At 41.3% G+C, this 23523-nt stretch overlaps 1 protein-coding gene across 8 annotated transcripts in view; it reads right to left on the bottom strand.

The window, feature by feature from the left end:
* The window catches only part of agtpbp1 (ATP/GTP binding carboxypeptidase 1), a 330484-nt gene that overhangs the window by 195537 nt on the left and 111424 nt on the right, over nt 1-23523 (bottom strand). For all 8 annotated transcript variants that reach the window (XM_041185725.1, XM_041185724.1, XM_041185729.1 and 5 more), the window contains one exon: nt 15994-16057. In XM_041185725.1, coding sequence (XP_041041659.1) covers nt 15994-16057 — 64 coding nt within the window. The remainder of the gene's footprint in view (nt 1-15993; nt 16058-23523) is intronic.

The raw sequence follows: 23523 nt of genomic DNA on the forward strand, positions 1-23523 counted from the left end.
ATACCCCCAGGTCCCTCTACTCATGGCCTTTAGGATTCTATGCTTCATATTATACTGTGTCTCCTTGTTCTTCTAACCAAAATATTCACATCACACTCCTCTTCATTTGCCAAGAGTTCACCCATTCTACCAGCCTGTTACGTCCTCTTAAACATATGAACATACATACAAAAACATGAATTAGGAGAAGTAGGCCACTTGGCCCTTCGAGCCTGCTCCGCCATTCAGTAAGATCATGGCTGATCTCATTGTAACCACAACTGTACATTCCCACCTACCCCGATAACCTTTTTCCCCCTTTCTTATCAAGAATCTATCTATCGCTACCTTCAAAATATTCCGAGGCTCTGCTTCCACCGCCTTTTGAGGAAGAGTTCCAAAGACACTCAAACCTCAGAGAAAACATTTCTCATCTGTCTGAAATGGGTGACCCCTAATGGCCACTAGTACTAGATTCTCCCACAAGAAGAAACATCCTCTCCATTTCGACTCTGTCAAAACCCTTCTGGATCTTGTATGTTTCAATCAAGTCACCTCTTACTCTTCTACTCCAGCAAATACAAGCCTAACCTGTCTAACCGTTCCACATAAGACAACCCGCTCAATCCAGGTATTAGTTTAGTAAACGCTCTCTGAACTGCTTCCAACACATTTACATCCTTCCTTAAATAAGGAGAACAATACTGCACACAGTTCTCCCGATGTGGTCACCAATGCATAGCCTCCCCACTTTTGTATTCAATTCCACTCGCAATAAATGATAACATTCTATTAACTTTCCTAACTACTTGCTGAACCCGCATGCTAGCCTTTTGTGATTCATGCACTACGGCACCTAGATCCCTGTGCATCTCAGAGTTCTGCAATCTCACACTATTTAGAAAATATGCTTTTTTATTTTTCCTACCAAAATGGACAATTTTACACTTTACCACATTATACTCCTTTTGCCAGATCTTTGCCTACTCACTTAACCCATTTATATCCCTTCATAGCCTCCTTGTGTCCTCTTCCCATCTTACTATCCTACCTACTTTTGTGTCATCAATAAATTGAGCAACCATACCTTTGGTCCTTCATTATCCTCCTCATAGTTCACAATATTTCCAAGTTTTGTCTTATTTTCAAATTTTGAAACTGTGCTTTGCACACATAAGTCTAGGGGCAGGATCTTCTGGTTGGCAAGCAGGGGCGGAGCCCGCTCGCCGACATGTAAAATTATGCGGGGATACGTCGGGTGGAACTCCTGACATCACCCCGTGTCATTTCCATTCTCAGGTTGGCAGGGGTGCAGCCAAGTCGGATGTGCACCCGCCAAACTGTCAACGGCTTATTAAGGCCATTAGAAAACCAATTCAGCTCATTAATGGACCTGTCCGTCCAACTTTAAGGTTGGCAGGCAGGGCGGGAGCCCAGGCGGGCTTGTGAAAAAACACAAAACCTCATCCACTGGCAGGATGAGGTTTCTTCAGGGTATTTAAATTTTAATGAAAATGTCCAAATAAAAGTTATGCACATGTCCTAAATCATGTGACAGGGAGATCTGTGTGCTATTTTGCACACATAAGCAAAAGAGAGCACTCCTGGCTGAGGGAATCCGCCCCCCACCCGCACAGGGAGCAGATAGCGCTTCCTGTCGGATGTCACGCTGGGCAGGCCTTAATTCCCGACAAGGGTAAAATTTTACCCTAGGTCATAAGTACAGATCAAAGAATGCAGTGGTATTAATACTGACCGCTATACACCAATCCTGCAGTTCAAAGAACAACCATTCGCCACTGCTCTGCTTCCTATCATTTGGCCACCTTCATATCCATCTGTCCCTGACCCTTTTATTCTACAGGATTCAACTTTACTGATAAGCCTGTTATATGATACTTTATCCACCATCTATTGAAAGTCAATGCACATCTCATCAAACATATCACCCTCATTACCCCTCTCTATTACCACATCTAAAAGCTAAAGCAAATTAGTTAAATATGATTTTTCTTTAACAAATCCATGCTGGCTTTCCTTAATTAATTCCCATTTCCTCATAACTGTTAATTTTGTTCAGGATTATCCTTTCTAAAAGCTTTCTCACCATCAAGGTTAAACTGATGGCCTGGAAATAATAATATGGGGAAATAATAATGGGGAAACCAGGAAATGGCAGAGGAGTTAAATAAATACTTTGCAACAGTCTTCACGGTGAAGACACTAATAGCATTCCAGAAATACTAAATACTCAAGGAACAAAAAGAGGGGAGGAAATAAATACAATAAATATCACTAGAGAAAAAGTACTAGGGAAACTAATGGGGCTAAAGACCTATAAGTCCCCTGGACCTGATGGGTTGCATCCAAGGATATTAAAGGGAGTAGCTACACAAATAGTGGATGCACCGGTAGTAATCTTCCAAGAATCCTTAGATTCTGGAAAAGTCCAGAGGATTGGAAAACTGCCAATGTAACACCCTTATTCAAAAAGGCAGAGAGACAAAAAAAAAACAGGTAATTATAGGCCAGTTAGCTTAACATCTGTCATTGGAAAAATGTTACAGTTTATTATAAAGGATGTAATAGCAGAGCATTTAGAAATACATGACATGATCAAGCAGAGTCAGCATGGCTTCATGAAGGAGAAATCATGCCTGACAAATTTATTAGAATTCTTTGAGGAGATAACAAGCAGGATAGATAATGGGGAACCAGTAGATGTAATATATTTGGATTTCCAAAAGGTGTTCGATAAGGTACTGCACATACGGCTACTTAATAAGATAAGAGCCCATGGTGTTGGGGGTAGTGTACTAGCATGGATTGGCTAACTAATGGAAGAGAGAGTTGGGATAACGGGGGCATTTTCAGGATGGCACTAGTGGAATGCCACAGGGATCAGAGCTGGGGCCACAATTATTTATAATATATATTAACGACTTGGTTGAAGGAAGTGAATGTACTATCGCCAAGTTTGCGGAAGACACAAAAATAGGTGGGAGGGCAAGTGGTCAGGATGACACAAAATGTCCAGAGAGGGATGTAGAAAGATTAAATGAATAGGCAAAAGCTTGGCAGATGGAACATAATGTGGAAAATGAGAGGTTATGCACTTTTGCAGGAAGAATAGAGGAGCTGAATATTATTTAAATGGAGAAAGACTGCAGAAAGCTGCAGCAGAGGGATTTGGCAGTCCTCGTGCATGAATCACAAAAAGCTAGCATTCAAGTTCAGCAGGTAATAGGGAAGGCAAATAAAATGCTGGCCTTTATTTCAAAGGGAATGGAATATAAAAATTGGGAAGTCTTGCTAAAACTACACGGCTAAAACTACACAGTACTAGTTAGACCACACCTAGAATACTGTGAACAATTTTGGTCCCCTTATCTAAGGAAAGATATACTGGCATTACAGGCAGTCCAGAGAAGGTTCACTAGGCTGATCCCAGGTATGGAGGGACTTTCTCATGAGGAGAGGTTGAGTAGGTTGGGCCTGTACTCATTGGAATTTAGAAGAATGAGAGGCGACCTTACAAGATTCTTAGGGGGCTTAGCAGTTTAGATGCTGAGAGGTTGTTTCCCCTTGTGGGAGAGTCTAGAACCAGAGGGCATAATCTCAGAGTAAGCGGTCATCCATTTAAGACAAGAGATGAGGAGGAATTTCTTCTCTCAGAGTGTTGGGAACACCGCCACCTGGAAGTTCCCCTCCAAGTCACTCACCATCCTGACTTGGAAATATCTCACTGTTCCTTCACTGTCGCTGGGTCAAAATCCTGGAACTCCCTTCCTAAAAGCGCTGTGAGTGTACTTGCACCACATGGACTGCAGCGATTCAAAAAGGCAGCTCACCAACTTCTCAAGGGCAACTAGGGATGTACAATAAATGCTAGCCCAACCAGTGAAGTCCACATCCCTTGAATAAATTAAAAAAAAAGTGAATCTGTGGAATTCTTCTCCACAGAGGGCTGTAGAGGCTAGGTCATTAAGTATATTCAAGGCTGAGATAGACAGATGTTTAATCAGTAAGGGAATCAAGGGTTATGGGGAAAAGGCAGGAAAGTGGAATTGAGGATTATCAAGTCAGCCAGGATCTCATGGAATGGTGCAGCAGACCCAATTGGCTGAATGGCCTGCTTCTGCTCATACGTCTTATGGTCTGGAGTGGCTGATATTATCATTGCATCCTTTTTTGAATAAAGGTGCAACATATGCAATTCTCCAGTCCTCTGGCCAGTGCCTCCGCAGTTTACGCCCTTCCTTTCCTTGGTGTCCTGAGAAGCATCTAACCTGGTCCTGGGAACTTATCAACTTTAAGTACAACCATCCTTTCTGATAACTCCTTGTCATTATTTTTAAGCCATCCTGTAACCCAACTACCTCCTCTTTCACTACTACTTTGGCAACATCTTAGTAAAGACAGATGCAAGTTCTTATTTAGTGCCTTGACATGCCCTTTGCCTCCACACATGAATCCGCTTTTTGGCCATTAAACAGCCCCATTCCTCCAATTAACACCCATTTACTATCAACATGGAAGATTTTTGGATTTCCTTTTATGTTGGCTGTCAGTCTCTTCTTGTAATCTCTCTTTAACATTCCTTTTTTTTCCACTTCCCTTCTGAACTTTCTATATTAACTCTGGTTCTCATTCATATTTTCAACATGACATCTGTCTTACGCTCACTTTTTCTGCAACATCTTACTACCTAGCTTTTACATCATCCATGGAGTTCTGGCTTTGTTTGTCCTACCATTCCTACTAATGGGATTGTACCTTGACTGTACCCAAACAACATTAAAGACTCTTTAAAGACATTGTTCAATAACAGTTTTGCTTGCCAATCTTTGATTTTAATTTAAGTGGGACAGGTGAATTCTCACCCCATTGAAATTGGCCCTCCCCCTTTAGTTTTTATTATTTTGGTTTGCTCCTTGCCCTTTTCTACAGTTAACCTAAACCTTATGACACCACATTCACTGACCCGTGGATACTCCCCTGCTGACACCTAATTTACTTGTCCTACCTCATTCACCAGCAAAGCTTGCTTCCTTGTTGGGCCAGAGGATAGAATTTTCCGTCGTCAGGGGGGTTGTGCAGGGGCGGGCACAGGCCCGATCAGCGCCCCAATCAGGTCTGTGTCGCCATTTTACGTGGGCAGGCTAATTAAGGCCCGCCCAGCGTGAGGCGCACCCGGAAGCACTGTGCGCTCCCTGTGCAGGGGTGGGGGGGTGGGGGGAAAGAGTCGGGAGTGCGCTATTCCAGGGAGCCTCAGGGAGATTAGTTTCAGTTATGAAACATTGATTAAAAGTAAACAAAAACTTTAAGGACATGAATCTGTCACATGAGCTGGGACATTTCCGTTAATTTTATTAAAAACTTTTAAAACACTTTAAAATACATTCATGAAACCTCATCCTGACTGTGGATGAGGTTCCATGAAAAATGCGAAGGCCGCTTGTGCTCTTCGCCTGCCCGTCAGCCTTAAGGTTGGATGGGCAGCTCCATTTATTAGTTTAATTAATATTTAAATGGCCTTATTGGCCTTTGACAGTTCGGCAGGCGTGCAGCTGACTCAGCTGCACGCCTGCCGAACTGAAAATCTAAATGACGCACAGTGACGTCGGGTGTGCGTCCCGACATCACCGCGCATCATTTTACGCCTCGGTGAGCGGGCCCCGCCCCCGCACACCGACCAGAAAATTCTGCCCAGAAACTTGTCCTGAATGCACTTCAGGAACTCTGACCTCTCTCTCCCCTTTACACTATTACTATCTATATCATAGCTTTTCTATGTTTCTTGCACCTCTCAAAAATGTCATTGCAATTTTGTTCCTCTATATTTTTCCCTCTAGTTGATGGCTTATAAAAGTCGTGAAATAATACCTCTCCATTGTTTCTTAGTTCCAACCAAGTAGATTGTGCATCCTTGAACCAACTAGGACATTTTCTCTCTAACACTGTAATATTCACCTTAATCAATACTGCCACCCCTCCTCCCTTCCTTCAGGCCCATATCTTTCCTGAACACCTTGTATCCTAGAAAATTTAGTACCCAGTCCTGCTCATTTTCGAGCTAGGCCTCCATTAGCACCATGACATCATAGTCCTACGTGCTTTCTGCACCTGCAGCTCACCGACCTTATTTATCACACTCTGTGCATTCACTTTTTAAAAATTCATTCCGGGGATATGGGCGTTGCTGCCCATCCCTAATTGCCCTTGAGAAGGTGGTGGTGAGTTCCCTTCTTGAACCGCTGCAGTCCATAAAGTGTAGGTACGCTCAGTGCTGTTAGGGAGGGAGTTCCAAGATTTTCACCCAACAGCAGTGAAGGAACGGTGATATATTTCTTAGCCAGGATGATGTGTGGCTTGAAGGGAACTTCCAGGAGGTGGTGTTCCCATGAATCTGCTGCCCTTTTCCTTCTAGCTGGTAGCGGTCATAGGTTTGGAATGTGCTGTCTAAGGAGCCTTGGTGAGATCCTGCAGTGCAACTTGTAGATGGTACACACTGCTGCCACTCTTCGCCAGTGGTAGCAAGAATGAATGTTTGTGGATGGGTGCCAATCAAGCGTGCTGCTTTGTCCTGAATGATGTCAAGCTTCTCGAGTGTTGTTGGAGCTGCACTCATCCAGTCAAGTGGAGAGTATTCCATCACACTTCTGACTTGTGCCTTGTAGATGGTTGACGAGCTTTGGCTAGTCAGGAGGAGAGTTACTTGCAGCAGGACTCCTAGCCTCTCACCTGCTTTTTTGGCACTATTTATATAGCTAGCCCAGTTCAGTTGCTGGTCAGTGGTAACCCCCAGGATGCTGATAGTGGGGGACTTGGCGATGGTAATACCACTGAACGTTAAGGGTTAGATTCTCTCCTGTTGGAGATGGTCATTGCCTGGCACTTGTATGGTGCAAATGTTACTTGGCACTTGTCAGCCCAAGCCTGGATATTGTCCAGGTCTTGCTGCATTTGAACATGGACTGCTTCAGTATCTGAGGAGTAGCGAATTGGTGCTGAAAATTGTGCAATCATCAGCAAACATCCCCACTTCTGACCTTATGATGAAATGAAGCACATTAATGAAGCAGCTGAAGATGGTTGGGCCTAGGATGGTTGGCCCTGAGGAACTCCTACAGGAATGCCCTGGAACTGAGATGTTTGACCTTGAACAACCACAACCATCTTCCCTTGTGCTAGGTACAACTCCAACCAGCAGAGAGTTTTCCCCCTGGTTGTCCTTGTCTCCAGTTTTGCTAGGGCTCCTTGATGCCACAGTCAGTGAAGTGCTGCCTTGATGTCAAGTCACTCTCACCTCACTTCTGGAGTTTAGCTCTTTTGTCCACGTTTTAACCAAGGCTCTAATGAGGTCAGAAGCTGAATGACCCTGGCAGAACCCAAACTGAGCATCAATGAGTAGGTTACTGCTACGCCAGTGCCATTTCATACCACTGTTGCTGACTCTCTTCGTCCTGCTTTTTGTGTACAGAACATACCTGGACAAATTTCCACATGCACAGTAAACTCAACTGATGCCTTATTGCATTTCCTCTTATTCTGACCCCACACAATACCTTAATATATTTATTCTATTGCTATTTATCTCACCAAGTTCTTTGTGAATCTTGTTTTTCCTGCTGGTTCTCACTCCCATATCCAGTTACTTTCAACCCTCCCCAATGTTAATATGGCAATCATCTTGTTAAAACCAATTGTTAGTTAAACAGGTGATGAACATTAATTATCCCATCCAAATAGAATAAAATAGAATAGAATAGAATAATAAGCTGGAACACTTTGTGTGGAAGCTATTAGGAAGTAAACTAGCTTTAACCAACAGATCATTCTAGATTAATTCTTTCACCACAATCTCTGATTTTGAGTAACGTGGTAGCAGAGGATGAACTTAAAGCTTTGCTGATTGATTGCTGTATATGAAGATTTCTGTCTCAGTCCTCTGAGGGAAAAGAAGTATACTGTTGCTAACAATTTAAGTTATGGAATGGTCGAAGGATGGTGCAAAATTGCAAGCTTTGACTATCCACCAATTTTTTTCTGACTCTGAATCTTATCAGCAATGGAAGGCTGAAATTGAAATGTGGACCTGGGTTACTGCTATACCCTGGAAGAAGCAAAGTATGGATTGGTCATTATCATTACCAGCCAAAAGTAAGATAAGTAAGAGGAGTGAAGTATTTTCAGGTGTAAAGTGGATTATTTGAATCATGAAGAGGGATTGGACTAATACAATTTTTGGATAAGTTCTACAAAAAGGATGAGTTGTTTGAAGTGTATGAAACTTGGATGATCTTTGATAGGAAATCAGGTGATCAGTCCATGGAAGAATATATCATGAATTTTGATAAATGGTACAGGAGACTACAATGATTTGAACTTGAAATTCCAAAATTGATTTTGGCATTTAAATTACTGGACTGTGCTCACATTTCCCATGTTGATAGCCTTTTAGTACTAACAGAGGTTCAGTTCCAAGGGAAAGAATCTCTCTTAGATCAAATGGCTCCTGTGTCAAAAAAATTTCTAGGGCAACAGTAGTTCCTTGCCATTCTTTTTTTCAGCAAATCAAACAAATATGCTGTAAAACAAAGGATAGAGGATTCAATGGTGACTGAATTTTGCGGTTGACCAAATATTAGATGAAGATTTCAATACAAAGATGGGGTTAATGATGAGGTCTGAAAATGCTTGTAACCCTAGCTAATTTGGGGGTCGGGACAAAAAGCATATCTGGGATGGTGACTATAGATGTTTAAACCCAAAAAATGCATGGGGAATGGTTAATTGGTGTGATTCCCAATATCATTATGCAATGAGCTGCCCACAGTGAAGGAGTCCTATTTTTGAAGTGACCGACGATTCATCTGAAACTGAAAACGAGGATGATGACTGCCATGATGGAATTGTATTAATCAGAGTTTGAATCTGGTGATAAGTATCTTGATCGTAGATTCCTTCAACTGTGCAGTTCTGGACAGTAGCTGCACTTCTATGGTGTGCGACATGGATTAGCTTGACTGCTTTCTGGAGCCTCTCGATTGAGGCAGACCTGCAGAAGGTCAAGGAGTATGAATGCTCTACCTGCTTCAGGTTCGGAGATGACAATACATTAACATCCTCCAAACGGGTGGTCCTCCCTTTGTAAGATAGCAGGGATCAATCTGTTTACCAATACTGATGTGATTTTTAGTGAGATACCGCTACTGTTGAGTCAATCTGTGATGAAGGAGGCTCAGATGATGCTAGATATGTAGAATGACAGAGCAGCCATATTTGGAAAAAATGTGGATCTACATTTTACTCGGTCAGGCCATTACTGCATGCCACTAAAGAAGCCAGAGATTTCTCATCAAAAGCTCATTAAGTTTTGTTAACTGCTGAGAATGAGAAAAAGATCATTTGGAAATTACATAGACAGTTTGCACATGTGGCGTTGCAGAAACTGAAGACTCTGCTTCGAGATGCGGGAATGGTCAATTAAGGGTATGATGATGATCTTATTGAATAAATCACTGCTCAGTGTGAAATTTGCCTTAAATATCGCAAGACGCCACTGCGACCTGTTCTGAGCTTGCCACTAGCCAGGGAGTTTAACGATGCAGTGGCAATGGACTTGAAAGTTTGGGACAAGGATAGGGGTTTTTACTACACTTAGATATGGCAACCAGGTTGAGTCCATCCACTGTGATACATTGTAAAGACAAAAGGACCATTGTCCATAAGGTCATGGAGAAATGGGTAGGAACAGGATTAGGAACACCAACGAAGTTCCTCATAGATAAGGATGGGGAATTCGCCAATGAGGAATTTTGAGATATGTGTGAAAATTTAAACATCATAGTTGTGCACACCGCAGCTGAGAGCCAGTTTAGTAATGGTCTTTGTGAAAGAAACCATGCAGTAATAGATGACATGTTACTTAAAATATTAGCTGATCAACCAGGTTGTAAACTGCAAACAGCGCTAGCATAGGCGATGCACGCAAAGACCTCTCTGCAAATGGTTGGGGGGGAGGTTCAGTCCATATCAGAAATCCAAAGTTACCTTCTGTGTTGTCAGATGCTCCCCTACTCTAGAAGAGACTGCATTAGCTCTGCTTTTTCTGCTCATCTGAACGCTTTGCATGCAAGCAGAAAAGCTTTCATTAAAGCTGAGGTTTTGGAGAAAATTTGATGGGCCCTACGGCACCACGTAAGATCGTTTGGACAAGGAGACATGATATATTATAAAAGGGAAGGCCAGAAAGAGTGGGAAGGACCTGGCAAGGTTATAGGGAGTGATGGGAAAGTAGTAACTGTGCAACATGGTAATTCATCTGTTCAGGTACATTCTTCACAGTTAATTGGTACTGACTATACCTTTACAGGTTCTGAACAGGTCATAGAACATGAGGATGCACCATGCACTTCACATACACATACACTGGGTCGTTATGAGGAGCAGATGACGGCAGATACAGGGTTGACTGACTACGAACAAAGTAATACTGAGGTACAGGATAATGCTATTTGTCCAAAAGGACAATTACCTAAATTAGGAATAAATGTAACATACATGCCAGAAGGAACGAGTGTGTGGAGGGATGCCACCACAGGGAGAGCAGGAAAGGTCACTGGTAAATACAAACATTGGCTAAATGTGCAGGATGAAGGACAGGAGACAAGACCTATCAATTGGTAAAACAAGGTAAGATCTGGAAACCCAGAAAGCGCAGTTGGAATTCTGAGTGGACCAGCAAGTGGTCATGACCCTGTTTAAAAAAAAAAAATCACGGACTTGCGAACGGCATTCTGTTCGCATGGGAGGACGATCATATAGTAGCAGTCCAGAAAGGGAGAGGAATGAGAGTACAGGCTGTAGCTTAACAAGGAGGACTAGAGAGCAAACTAGCAATCTCAATAGAAGTAGAAGTCCTTATGACAGATTCTAGTAGCTGCTAATAAATTAGAAAGTAAGCTAATCTAAGATCTAAGATAAAATGGGTTGACACAAGTCGCCAACTACTATCAGACTGTTTTACAAAATGCAATGCCTGCTCTAAGAAATTATTAAATGTGTTGGAAGAGAAGCATCTTATAATAATGCAATGAAAAATTGTTTTTGTTTGATAATTGTTTGTGTATACATGTGATAAAAGAAATGTGGGAATTATGGATGTGGAAATATGTGACATTATTTCCTGTTTTCTTAAAAATAAGTTCCAGTTTTTTTTAAAAGAGAGGAATCTGTTAATATGGCAATCATCTTAAAACCAATTGTTAGTTAAACAGGGTGATGGGCATTAATTATCCCATCTAAATAGAATAAAAAGGTACAGCTGGAACACTTTGTGGGAACTACTGGGAAGTTAGTGGCACTGAGGAGTTGTCTCAGAAATAAACCAGCTTTAACCAAGAGACCAGCCTGGATTAATTCTTCCACCACAACCTCTTATTGTGAGTAACACCCAACAGGACAGCAAACCATTCTGCCAGGATGTTGGTTCCCATTCTGCTCAGCTTCAAGTGTCCAGCCTACACGTCTCATTTCTCTCAGAATTGAGACCATGTCCCAGGAATCTAAGTTCTCCCCCTCCAGCACCATCTTTCCAGCCAAGCATTCATTTACTCGATCCTATTTCAAAGCTCAGTGTGTGCCACCTGTAACTACCTGAGGCTCTCCAAGCTAGTTTTTTTCTAGCTCCCTGACATCTACCTGCAGGGCCTCAAGTCTTTCTACCTATGCCGGTGGTATCAAAATAGACCATGACAACTGGCTGTTCATCCTTCCCCGAGTGACATACTTGATCCTGACAAACGACCATCCTAGATTCACATCTGCAACCACAGGAACACCTGTTTGTTCCCCAAATTCTAAATCACTTACCACTATTGCTTTCTGTGTTCCCTATGAGCCAGCAGTGGTGCCATGGACTTGGCTCTGGCTGCACTCTCCAGAGGGCCCATCATTCTCGTGTTCAGAGTTGAATATTCTCTGGAAATAGAGGTGTGTTCAGGGTGCTCATGTACTAACTGCCTGGTCCTCCTTGACTGTCTGGCAGTCATCTATTCCCTCTCTTCCTGCAGGCCCTTGAGCTGTGGGGTGACCACATCCAGAAATATACTATTCACAAAATCCTTCAGCCTTGTGGATACACTGCAGTGACACCAGCTGCTGCACAAGCACTGACAATATTCTAGCAATAGTAGTGAAGACTTGTACTCCAGAACTTGCCATGCCCCTAGCCAAGCTGTTCTAGTAAAGCTACAACACTGGTATCTACCCTGGAATGTGGAAAATTGCCCAGGTATGTCCTGTACACAAAGCAGGACAAATCCAACCTGACCAATTACTGCCCCATCAGTCTACTCTTGATCATCAGCAGTGCTATCAAGCGGCACTTGCTTAGGAATAAAATTTCACTGATGCTCAGCTCCGGCTCTGCCAGGGTCACTCAGCTCCTGGCCTCATTATAGGCTTGGTTCAAGCATGGACAAAAGAGCTGAACTCCAAAAGTGAAGTGAGAATGGCTCCCCTTGACATCCAGGCAGCATCTGACCAAGCGTGGCATCAGGGAGTCCTGCAAAATTGGAGTCAAAGGCAATTGGGGAAAACTCTCCACTGGTTGGAGTTAGAGAAAAGTGAGGTGATACATTTTGGTAGGAAGAACATGGAAAGACAGTTTAAAATAAAAGGGTTCTACTCTAAAGGGCTTGCAGGAGCAGAGGGACATCAGTATGTATATGCAGAAGTCATTAAAGGTGCCAGGACAGGTTGAGAATAAAACATGCAGTATCCTGGCTCTTATTAATGGGGCATTGAGCAAGGAGGCTATGTTGAGCTTGTATAAGACAATACTTGGACCTCAGCTAGAGTAATGCATACAATTCTGGGTGCTGCATTTTAGGGAGGATGTGAAGGCATTGGAGAGAGTGCAGAAGAGGTTTGAGTATGATTCCAAGGATGAGAAACTTCTGTTATGAAGATAGGTGGGACTCTTTTCATTGGCGACAAGAAGGCTGAGGAGATTTTGTAGAAGTATTCAAAATCATGAGGGGCCTGGACAGAGTAGATAAGGAAAGTATCAAGAACCAAGAGGGCACAGATTTAAAGTAACTGGTAAAAGAAGCAAAAGCGATATGAGAAGAAACTTTTTCACACAGTAAGTGGTTAGGGGTCTGGAATACACTGCCTCAAAGTATGGTGGAGGCTAGTTCAATCAAGACATCCAAGAGGGAATTAGATCTTTCTTTGTTTCTTTTCAAATAATGTGCAGGGTTACGGGGAGAAGGGAAGAGAATGGTACCAAGTAAAATGCTCATTCAGAGAGCTGGTGCAGACATGATGGGTCAAATGGCTTCATTCTGCACTAACGATTCTGTGAACCTCTAACATAGGGGAAACATTAACTGCGAAACAGCACAGACGTTGCGCTCAATCTTAAACGGAGTAGGAGATCACTTGTGGTACTACCTATCTGCAAAACTGTGATGACACTTGCATGTGTTTAGTGTGTGCTTTCCAAAGAAACTACCAAATCAAGCCATGCTCCCACAGGGATGGAGCACTTTATACTACATCAGGTTAATTACCACATATGAGAGTAATATTTGATCATCTCTGTCCTAATAATTTTTAATTGAAGTTTCAGAAGAAATCTACTGACAATTATCAAACTATGTATTGAGCTAACCAAGAACTGAGCTAAAACATCCAACATTGTTTTATCCAGTACCTCTAGTATATGAAGGCAACCCTGAACACCTTAAGCTGGAAGTAAATCCCCACTGGTGAAAGGACAGTGATTGTAACATTCAGCTTTACAAAAATAAGTATCATATAATTGGTAACATATCAAAAATATTTTAATTTATGCTGAAATATTACTTCTAAGTTTAAAAACACTTTTTTTTTTGTTGATATTAAGCTTTGTTTAGGCTTAAACTGACTGCACTTTATATTTAATCCTATTCAAAATACTGATTGGCTTAGAAATGAGTTCCAAACTCAAACTGTTATTCTCTTTCTATTTACCTACAGACATGCTATGTATATCCTGCATCCTCTGTTTTCATTGTTCTGTGATACTTATTTTGAGACCTAGTTACGTTGAGAACTGGAGACTGTCATTTGTGTACTATAAGTGTCATCCACATTTCCAGAACAGCTTGAGGCATGGTCTTAAGTCATGGGCACTATTATTTCCAAAGGAACTACTGCAGGGCACAATGTACTTAATTTATTATTAATGACATTGTGGAGTAGCTATGCATCAAGGGAGGCCTGATCTTGTGAGCCCCTTTGCAGTAAAGAAAATTGATTCTTTAAAAAAAAATCAAGATGTCTCCAAGTATAAAAAAGGGAACTGCTTTATATTAAAAAGTTCACCCCACCTTCAACACTAATTGAAGAGGAAGTTTTATTAACAAGGGTTTTACTTTGGGTATTTTTTCTTGTTCATTTGCAGACTTTTTCAACAGATTAAGGAAGCTCAGAGCATTGAGTTTTTCAGGTTATAAACTGACTGTTTCCAATTACCAGGTGGCATGTGCCTGCAATAGTGATTTTGAGATGCTCCTGAACTTCAGATGTTTTAGCTAGCAGGACAAGTATGAAAAAATACAAGCTGCAATGTTATTTTATCTGGGGTACATGTTATTTATTATGCTTATTCCTATATATGCCAGAAAACTGTTTACACTTAATGTCTGGATAAGCTAAAGTATAAATACAACACTGTGTAAATATATAGCCAATTACAAATATTTTTGAGTGCTTATAAAATTTCGGGTAGGAATCTACCAAACATAAACTGCAGGCAAGGATTTATGTGTTTAAACTTCTCATGCTCTGTCAAAATAAAGTGCATTTGTAACTTTTTGTAACCTGAATTTTTACTTATTTTAAATTTTATGCTTATTGCTCTGTTCTCATTATTTTTGGTCATCTATTTCCACCCAGCACTTCCCAATGTGATGACTAAGGAACTTGAAACGATGTCCACACATTAAACAGAGATTACATCTTAAGTTACCATATTTTATACTCTTCTCATTATTATCCATTAGAAATCGCTCTCTGAATGGCCTCAGGCACGGCTATGACACGGCAATGACAATGTCATTTTAGCCACATCTTCTAATTTTTGTAGAAAACACTTTGTACACAAAACAGGTAAATGTACTTCACACGTTTACAAAACATATGCCACCATTCACTGCCAAATTTTATTCATTTGCTTTCACCAAAGTTTGGAATTCTGAGGTGAATTTATTAGATACAGCACATCTTAGTGCAGCTTCTAAGTTTTTGTCTAACAGTTACAAGCAATACTTTGACTGAGTGGTACTGACAACGTTGACTAGCAGAGCAAGACACGCTAGACCCTCTGCTTCTCTCCATGTAGAAGGCAGCTGGATCCTGTTTGACCTATGCCATGACATGCCCTTGAGCCACTGATTATTAATTGGGCTTGCTTTCATCTACTGGCCATCAAACTGACAACTGCCCTCTTCTTAAAATGTTGTTGGTGTTTCAATGGTGCGGCGTTTGGCATTTTCACTCCTGTTACACATCATTTTAACAGCTAATAAGCAGTAACCAAGAAAGCAAAGTGCACACAACAATCAAACTGTTTTTTGTCATACCATTTTGCTAATGAATACATCCATACAACCACATTAATATCTTGATCACATGCACAACAGTTTTGATTACTTTTTTACAAATCAAAAATGCAATTAGCTACACCTGGATTCCCAATCAGCCACACATGGCTGGCTGGTGGAAGTAACCATTAATACTCTGATCACGTTGTATCTTCCTCTACTTCTATAATGGGGAAGTACAATAGATCACACAGCCACCATTAGTAACACTGCAAGCTTTATTTTTGTTTCTTTTTGTTTTGCTCCTTATTTCCTCCACACTTTCAAAACCTTAGCTAAAAGTGGAACTATGGAAGATGGAAGCAGCAAGAAACAGCCACTAAATTCAGAACAAAAAACCTCTGTTCAAACTCACCCACTGATACCAGTTCGTTAAGCATGTTGAGGATATTCAGTGTAGTCTGTAGATCATGAGTGTTCTGAAAAAAGATACATTATTTTTTCTTCACCATCAGTCAAAGGAATCTTACTGTGTATGAGCAGGTTCAGTCTTTTAAACCAGTTATCAGAAGAATGCTATAAAAGACCAATACATCACAGTCAAGAAGTTTTATTTCACTGCACTGTCCCCTCAGGAAAGTACAATTTTCATAGCTAAAAGGATTTTAAAATATCTTTTATACTTCACCTTTACTTTGTGGAGAACTGCTTCAATTAGATCACCCACCTGGTCTCTGCCACAGCAGTTAACTCTCAAAAGCTGAAGATCTAGGTTGACAGCACAAATGTATTCTAATTATATTTAGTAATTTGCTACTTTTCCCCTGTGTGCAACAAAATAGAGATACTGTTATCTCAAAAATAACACTGGAGTAATTCAGACCATAAATTAGGCAATGAATAAGATGTGATTTGACACACCAGGATGCACCACAACAAATCCTTACATTTACCACATATGGTACAATTTGCTGCACAAGTACCATAATTTGTACAACAAAAAAAATCCAGAGGCAGTGATATTAGTGGTTTCTGAACAGATCTGAATTAAACAAATCACTCACCAGAACCAACTATCCGACACAATTATCTCTGTATAATTATCAGATTCTGCACCTTAACAAATTTTCTATCTAAATTAAAAAGAACATTGAAATATTAGTGCAAGTTCCTTGCAACTCTTGAGATTAATTTTCCAAGATGTGCTCATAGTCTATTGTAGAGGTCTACCTGTCACAAGATTCTACTTCAAACAATCAATGATTGCATTTCTATTTGCATTCACCTTTCAGAGTTGGTTTTCTAGCATTTTTTGTTAACTTCCCAGCAGGATTTCTGATGCAGGGTAGTAATCAATTCTAAATCATACAAAGTACATGTAGGGTTTTATAAGTTTATTGCACATCACAATTTACATTGATTTAAAACAGTTCATTTCTAGGGGGAAAAAAATTACAGGGCAATGGAGGAAGAGCAGGAGACTGGGATTAATTGAATAGCTAAACTAAAAAGCCAGCACAGACACAATGGGCCAAAAGACCACCTTCTGTGCCATATCATCATTCTGATTCTATCATCAACTGCTTTATGCTTAGTGTGTCATACACTTACTGCTGTGCAGAGTCTGAAATAGCAACAAGCTTTCTAGTTTTAGTGTGATAGGATCCACTATAAAAGAGCCAGGTTAACTTGTTATGGTTCTTGCCTCAGTCAAAAGATTTTGGATTGAAACCCCACTCCACAACTTACATGTTTATCTGGATTGATACATCATTATTGTGGGAGCTCTACATTGCTAAAACTTGTATCCTTTGGATGGCACGGTAAACAAACATCCTACCTGCCTGTTTCATTGCTTCAGGTGGACATTAAAGATCCACTTGGCACCATTTGAAGAGCAGCGAGCTCTCCCAATGGTGTGGCAAAAATGTTTCTTCCAAATATGACCAAATCAACAGGTTAGAAAAATTTGTTAATCTCTACCATATCCAGTTAAGAATGGTTTGTGGGCAACCAGACAAATAATGTAAGGAGGTGACTTCATGAGCATCCATAATATGGTAGAGCACAGCAAAAGACAAGTCAATGTATACCAACAACTTATTTCTATAGCACCTTTAATGTAATGAAATGTCCCAAGGTGCTTCACAGGAGCATTACAAAACAAAGTATGACACCAAGCCACAAAGGAGATATTAGGTCAGATGACCAAAAGCTTGGTCAAGAACTAGGCTTTAAGAAATGTCTGAAAGGAAGAAAGTCACTTAAAGTGGTGGAGAGGTTTAGGGAGGGAATTCCAGAGCTTGGGGCCTAGACAACTGAAGGCACAGCTATCAATGGTGGAGGAATGAAAGCAATGAATTTGAGGAGCACAGATGCCTTGGGAGGTATGGAGGAAATTACAGAGATAGGGAGGGGCAAGGCCATGGGAGGATTTGAAAACAAGGATAAGAATTTTGAAAGCAAAGCGTTGCTTGACCAGGAGCCAATGTAGGTCAACGGACACAGGGTAATAGTGAAACAGGGCTTTCTGTGAGTTAAGCATGGGCAGCAGAGTTTTGGATTACATCCAGTTTACAGAGGGTAGAATATGGGAGACCAGCTAGGAATGCATTGGAATAGTCCAGTCTAGAGGTAATGAAGGCTTGGATGAGGTATTCAGCAGCAGATGAGCTGAAACACGGACAAAAGTCAGGTGATATCACAGGTGGAAGAAGACAGTCTTAGAGGTGACGCTGTGACTACCTCTGACCCGGAAGCAGTACAATAAGGAAAATCTGTAATTTCTTTAAAGTGCCAATAGAACCTGTAATTGTTTTTAAGAATGTTTGTTTGAAAATGACTTGTGTTTGCATCAATTGTATGGGATCAACTGTAATTTTTTTGGATAGGAAGAAATACTGGTCAGTGACCTGGTGACCCTTGACCTCAACAGTACCAACTAAGCTAAGGAAAAAAAAGCCATGTGGCTAGACACAGAAGACAAAGCTACTTCTGTGAAGAAGATAGGAGAGCTGGAGGGAGAATGTGATTAGCACACAGAGCAGACAGAAATAAAGACGAACACACTAAATTATGAGAATAAGAAGCCAATCTCAAGAGGTCAGCTTTTTGTATTTGACAGAAAAGGAGATAGGAGCTCCTGGAGGCACCATGTGGGCTTGCTCAGAAGATCTAAAATCTGGAAGGCTGTGTGAATAAAACTTGGAGCTGAATAAAGAGCTGGCTGCTTTACCAAACAGTGAAACAGGGTGATATTGGTTGCTCGGTTGAAAAGGAACTCTGGAAAGCTACACCATCAAGTCTGTCATAAGGGAGAGGGTTCGCAGAAGTGTCTCTTGCTGATTATAATCGCATCTGTGAAACTCAGGTGAAAACTGTTGTTGGATAGGATTCCTAACCTAGCTTGTGTGAATAAACAGTAGCATATTGTCTGCAGTGAATGATGTGGGTGCTTGTGTTCAAGTCATATCTTTTGTATTGACCATCTAAAGTGAAATTTACCTTTTCATTTGAAGTATCATTTGCCTGTTAATTCATGTTTAATTTACATGGGTTCTGATTCCCAGTAAAGTTACAAAAAGTGAAATCTCTGGTAATTTCTTTATTTGGGGTCATTCAGTAAATTAGTTATTTCAGTTCATGGCTTCTGCACAGGGACCGTGACAGTACACATACAAGGTCGAAAGCTCATCTCAAGATCAATGTGACACAAATGTAAACAGACTGTTGCAGGGAGAGGGATGGAGTCAGCAATTAGGGAATGGAGTTTGGAGCAGCGACCGGAAACAATGACTTCAGTCTTAATATTTAATTGGAGGAAATATCTGCTCATCCAGTACTGAATGTTGGATAAGCATTATAATTTGCAACAGTGGATGAGTTAAGAGATGATGGGGGAGTAGAGCTGGATGTCGACAGTGAATACTAATGCTGTGCCTTCAGGTGATATCACCAAGGGTAGCATGTGAATGAGAAATAGGAGGGGGCCAAGAATTGACTCTTGGGGGACACCAGAAGTAACAGTGGGAGCAGAAAGAGAAGCCATTGCAAGTGATACTCTGGTTATGATTAGTTAGATAAGAATTGAACCGAGAGGAGACCCACCCAGCTGGATGACAATGGAGAGGCATTGCAGGAGGGTGGAATTATCAACCATGACAAAAGCTGCAGGGCAGGTAAAGAAGGATGAAAATGGATGGTTTACCTTTGTCACAGTCACATAGGATATCAAATGTGGCTTTGAGAGCTGTTTTAATTGGAAAGCTTCAAACATGGAGTTTTGGGAAAGATGGGAATGGGGTTAGAAGCACAAGAAATAGGAGTAGGTCATCTGGCCCCTCAAGCCTGCTCTGCCATCCAATGAGGTCAAGGCTGATCTAATTGTGTCCTTCACTCCACTTTCCTGCCTATAATGCCCTTGTCAATCAAAAACTCAGCCTTGAATATATTTCCCTCATGAGAGAAAGCATCCACCCTGTCAAGCCCCCTCAATCTTGTATGTTTCAATAGGTTCATCTCATTTTTCTAAACTGAAATTAGTACCGGCCCAACCTGCTCAACTTTTCCTCAAACCTGTCACCCCAGAAATCAGCCTCGCGAACCTGCTGTGAATTGCTTCCTATGTGTGTATGTCCCTCAAGTAAGGTGACCAAAACTGTACATGTAGTCTCACCAATGCCCTGTACAGTTGTAGCAAGACTTCCCTACTTTTATCCTCCAACCCCATGCAATGAAGTCCAACATTCAGTTTGCCCTCCTAATTACCTGCTGTACTTGCATGCTGATGTTTTGTGATTCATGTACAAGGACACCCAGACACCTCTGCACTGCAGCATTTTGCAGTCTCTCTCCATTTAAATAATGGCCCAAATCTTCCTGCCCCTATTATTAGAAAGGGGACATATGATGGAAGATGCGCGTCAGGATCCTGTGCAAGCCCTGATATGCAGATAAACATGGAAATTGCTTGGCAAGTGTGAATTTCTGATCCGCTGATTCCCTGCTGCCCCTGATCCCTGCAAATATCTCTGATCCTGAGCTTGGCGGAAACTTGGGCTAAATATGCACAATTTATCTAATTACCCAGGAAATGTTAGACAGTTTAAAATCTGGTCTAACCGCTCGGTAACCCCACAACTGAAAAATACCACCCACCCAAACCACCTGACTATCTCCCCGCCACCCCGCCACCCCCCCAACCCCCAACCCCCCGACCCCCACCACAGTCAAACCCAACTAGCTTCCCCCCAACCTGACCTGACTAACCCCCACTGACCCCGACTTAAAACTCACTTGAATATGGCAGCTAGTGCCATAAAAATGGGGTGTGTCCTTTCCTTCCCCAATTCTTCTTTGCATGTTAAAAGTTCCATAGCATACAGGGCTATGGGCCAGGCGCTGGAAAATGGGATTAGAATAGATAGGGGCTTGATGGCTGGCACAGATACGATGGACCAAAGGCCCTGTTTCTGTGCTGTATAAGTCTATTACTGGGCTGCCGGTTTCTCGATTAGCCAGGATCACAAGATCCCAGAAGAAATTGGGTTAGAAAAGTCATCAGGTCAGAAAAATCTTCACAGGCAATGGCAATGCACCCAGCAATGCCACTGACCAGAAGATCTAGGCAAATATTTTGCTTTCTATTCTTCCTGCCAAATTGGACAACCTCACATTTTCCTACATTTATACTCCATCTGCCAAACATTTTCCCACTCACTTAACCTATCTATATTCCTTTGCAGACCTTTCGCATCCCCCTCACAAATTTCCTTCCCACCTATCTTTGTATTGTCAGTAAATTTGCTACAATACAGTCGGTCCCTTCATCCAATACATTAACATAGATTGTAGATATTTGAGGCCCAAAACACTACTGTGGGACTCCACTAGTTACAGTTTGCCATCCTGACTCTCGTTTCCTGTTAATTAGCTCATCCTCTAACCATGCTAATATATCACCCCCAACACCATAAGCTCTTATATTTTATGTGGCACCTCATGAGATTCTTTTTGGAAATCCAAATACACTATATCTACTGGTTTCCCCTTTATCAACGCTGCTCGTTACATTCTCAAAGTCCTCTAATAAATTTCTAAGCACTATTTCCCTTTCACAAAACCATGACTCTGCCCAATTGCAATTTGATTTTCTAAATGTCCTGCTACTATCTGCTTATTAATAGATGCCAGCATTTTCCCAATGAAAGACATTAAGTTAACTGGCCTATAGTTTCCTGCTTTCCATCTCCCTCTTCTTGAACAGAGATGTTACATTTGCAGTTTTCCAATCCGCTAGTACTTGTCCTGAAACTAGAGAATTTTGGAAGATTACGAGCAATGCATCCACTATCGCTGCAACCACTTCTTTGAGTCATTAAGATGCAGGCCATCAGGTCCAGGGGACTTGCCAGCCTCAAGTTCCATTAATATCTCTTCCTGACAGGCAATACTAATGTATATAATGTTATGGGAAATTTTTTTGAATGGAGGTTTAGCCTGTGCATGTGTTCATTGTACTAAAGCCAGCTAGTCTGGGTGCTTTGGTGTACAGTACCTTTGAGATGTAAACAGTAGGTAGGGGGCACACTTGCATTTTGTTCAATAAAGCATTCAAAGAGTGGGAGTGAAATCTTGCACCTAGCTAGAAGACACCAAGCAATGTTAATAACACTAATAAAAAATTGGTACTATGAAAGAGGTTTTATTGTCAGGAGAGGTGGAGTTCAAAGGGCCTGGTGATACAATGAGAATTTGCATTTAAAAGTGACAGCTAGGTATAACCTGAGAGGAGTTTGTGTCTGCAGGTCAGAGGCATGTAAGATCTAAGCCTGTAAGCTTACAACTATCCGCAAAGGAACAAATTGAAAGGAACCTTATTTTGAATTCGTAAGGTAAAAATACTTTGCCTGGTGTCTGGTTATAATTTCTCCATAGATGCTGTCAGACCTGCTGAGGTTTTTCCAGCATCTTCTGTTTTTGTTTCAGATTTCCAGCATCAGCAGTATTTTGACTTTGTCTTGTTTAAGTCTATTGGTTATTGTTGCCTTAGTGGAGATTTATTTGGGAATTTGTTAAAAGTTATGATAGTAGTAATTTGTAGCCGTGTGTGTGTTTAATGTGTTGTAAATTAATAAATGTCTCATTTAGTTTAATATAAAAAACTCTCGAACTGGTGGTCTTATTCCTGAATTTAGAGCTGCAACTCATAACCTATGTTTTCAATTGGTATGTTATGACAGTTGTTTAAAGTTTCCCTCTGGGATTTTAAATAACTCAGCCTTTACCAACTGCTGTGTCATAACATGCCATTACTTTTTCACAGAATCAGTGCAGAAGAGGCCCATCGAGTCTGCACCAACACATGAGAAACACCTGACCTACCTACCTAATCCCACTTACCAGCATTTGGCTCATAGCCTTGAATGTTATGACGTGCCAAGTGCTCATCCAGGTATTTATTAAAGGATGTGAGGCAACCCACCTCCAACACCCTTCCAGGCAGCGCATTCTAGACCATCAACATCCTCTGAGTAAAGCTTTTCCTCACATCCCCCCACCCCCCAAACATCCTGCTCCTCACCTTGAACTTATGTCCCCTTGTGACTGACCTCTCAACTAAGGAGAACAGCTGCTCCCTATTCACCCTGTCCATGTTCCTCACTATCTTGAATGATAGTGATTGTTTTAAGTTCCTCCCTCTGTTTTGCCTCTTGATTTTCAACTATTCTTGGAATGCTTTCTGTCTTCGACTGTGAAGACGGATATAAAATACTTGTTCAAAGCCTCTGCCATTCCCTCGTTTTCCATTAATTTCCCAGTCTCACCTTTTAAGGATCCAATGATCACTTTAGCTATTCTCTTCCTTTTTTATGTAGTTGTAGAAGCTTTCGCTGTGTTTTTACATCTCTTGCTAGTTTTCTTTCTTATCCCAATTTCTCCCTCA

The sequence above is a fragment of the Carcharodon carcharias genome, chromosome 4, assembly GCF_017639515.1.
Source record: "Carcharodon carcharias isolate sCarCar2 chromosome 4, sCarCar2.pri, whole genome shotgun sequence".
Taxonomy (NCBI): domain Eukaryota; kingdom Metazoa; phylum Chordata; class Chondrichthyes; order Lamniformes; family Lamnidae; genus Carcharodon; species Carcharodon carcharias.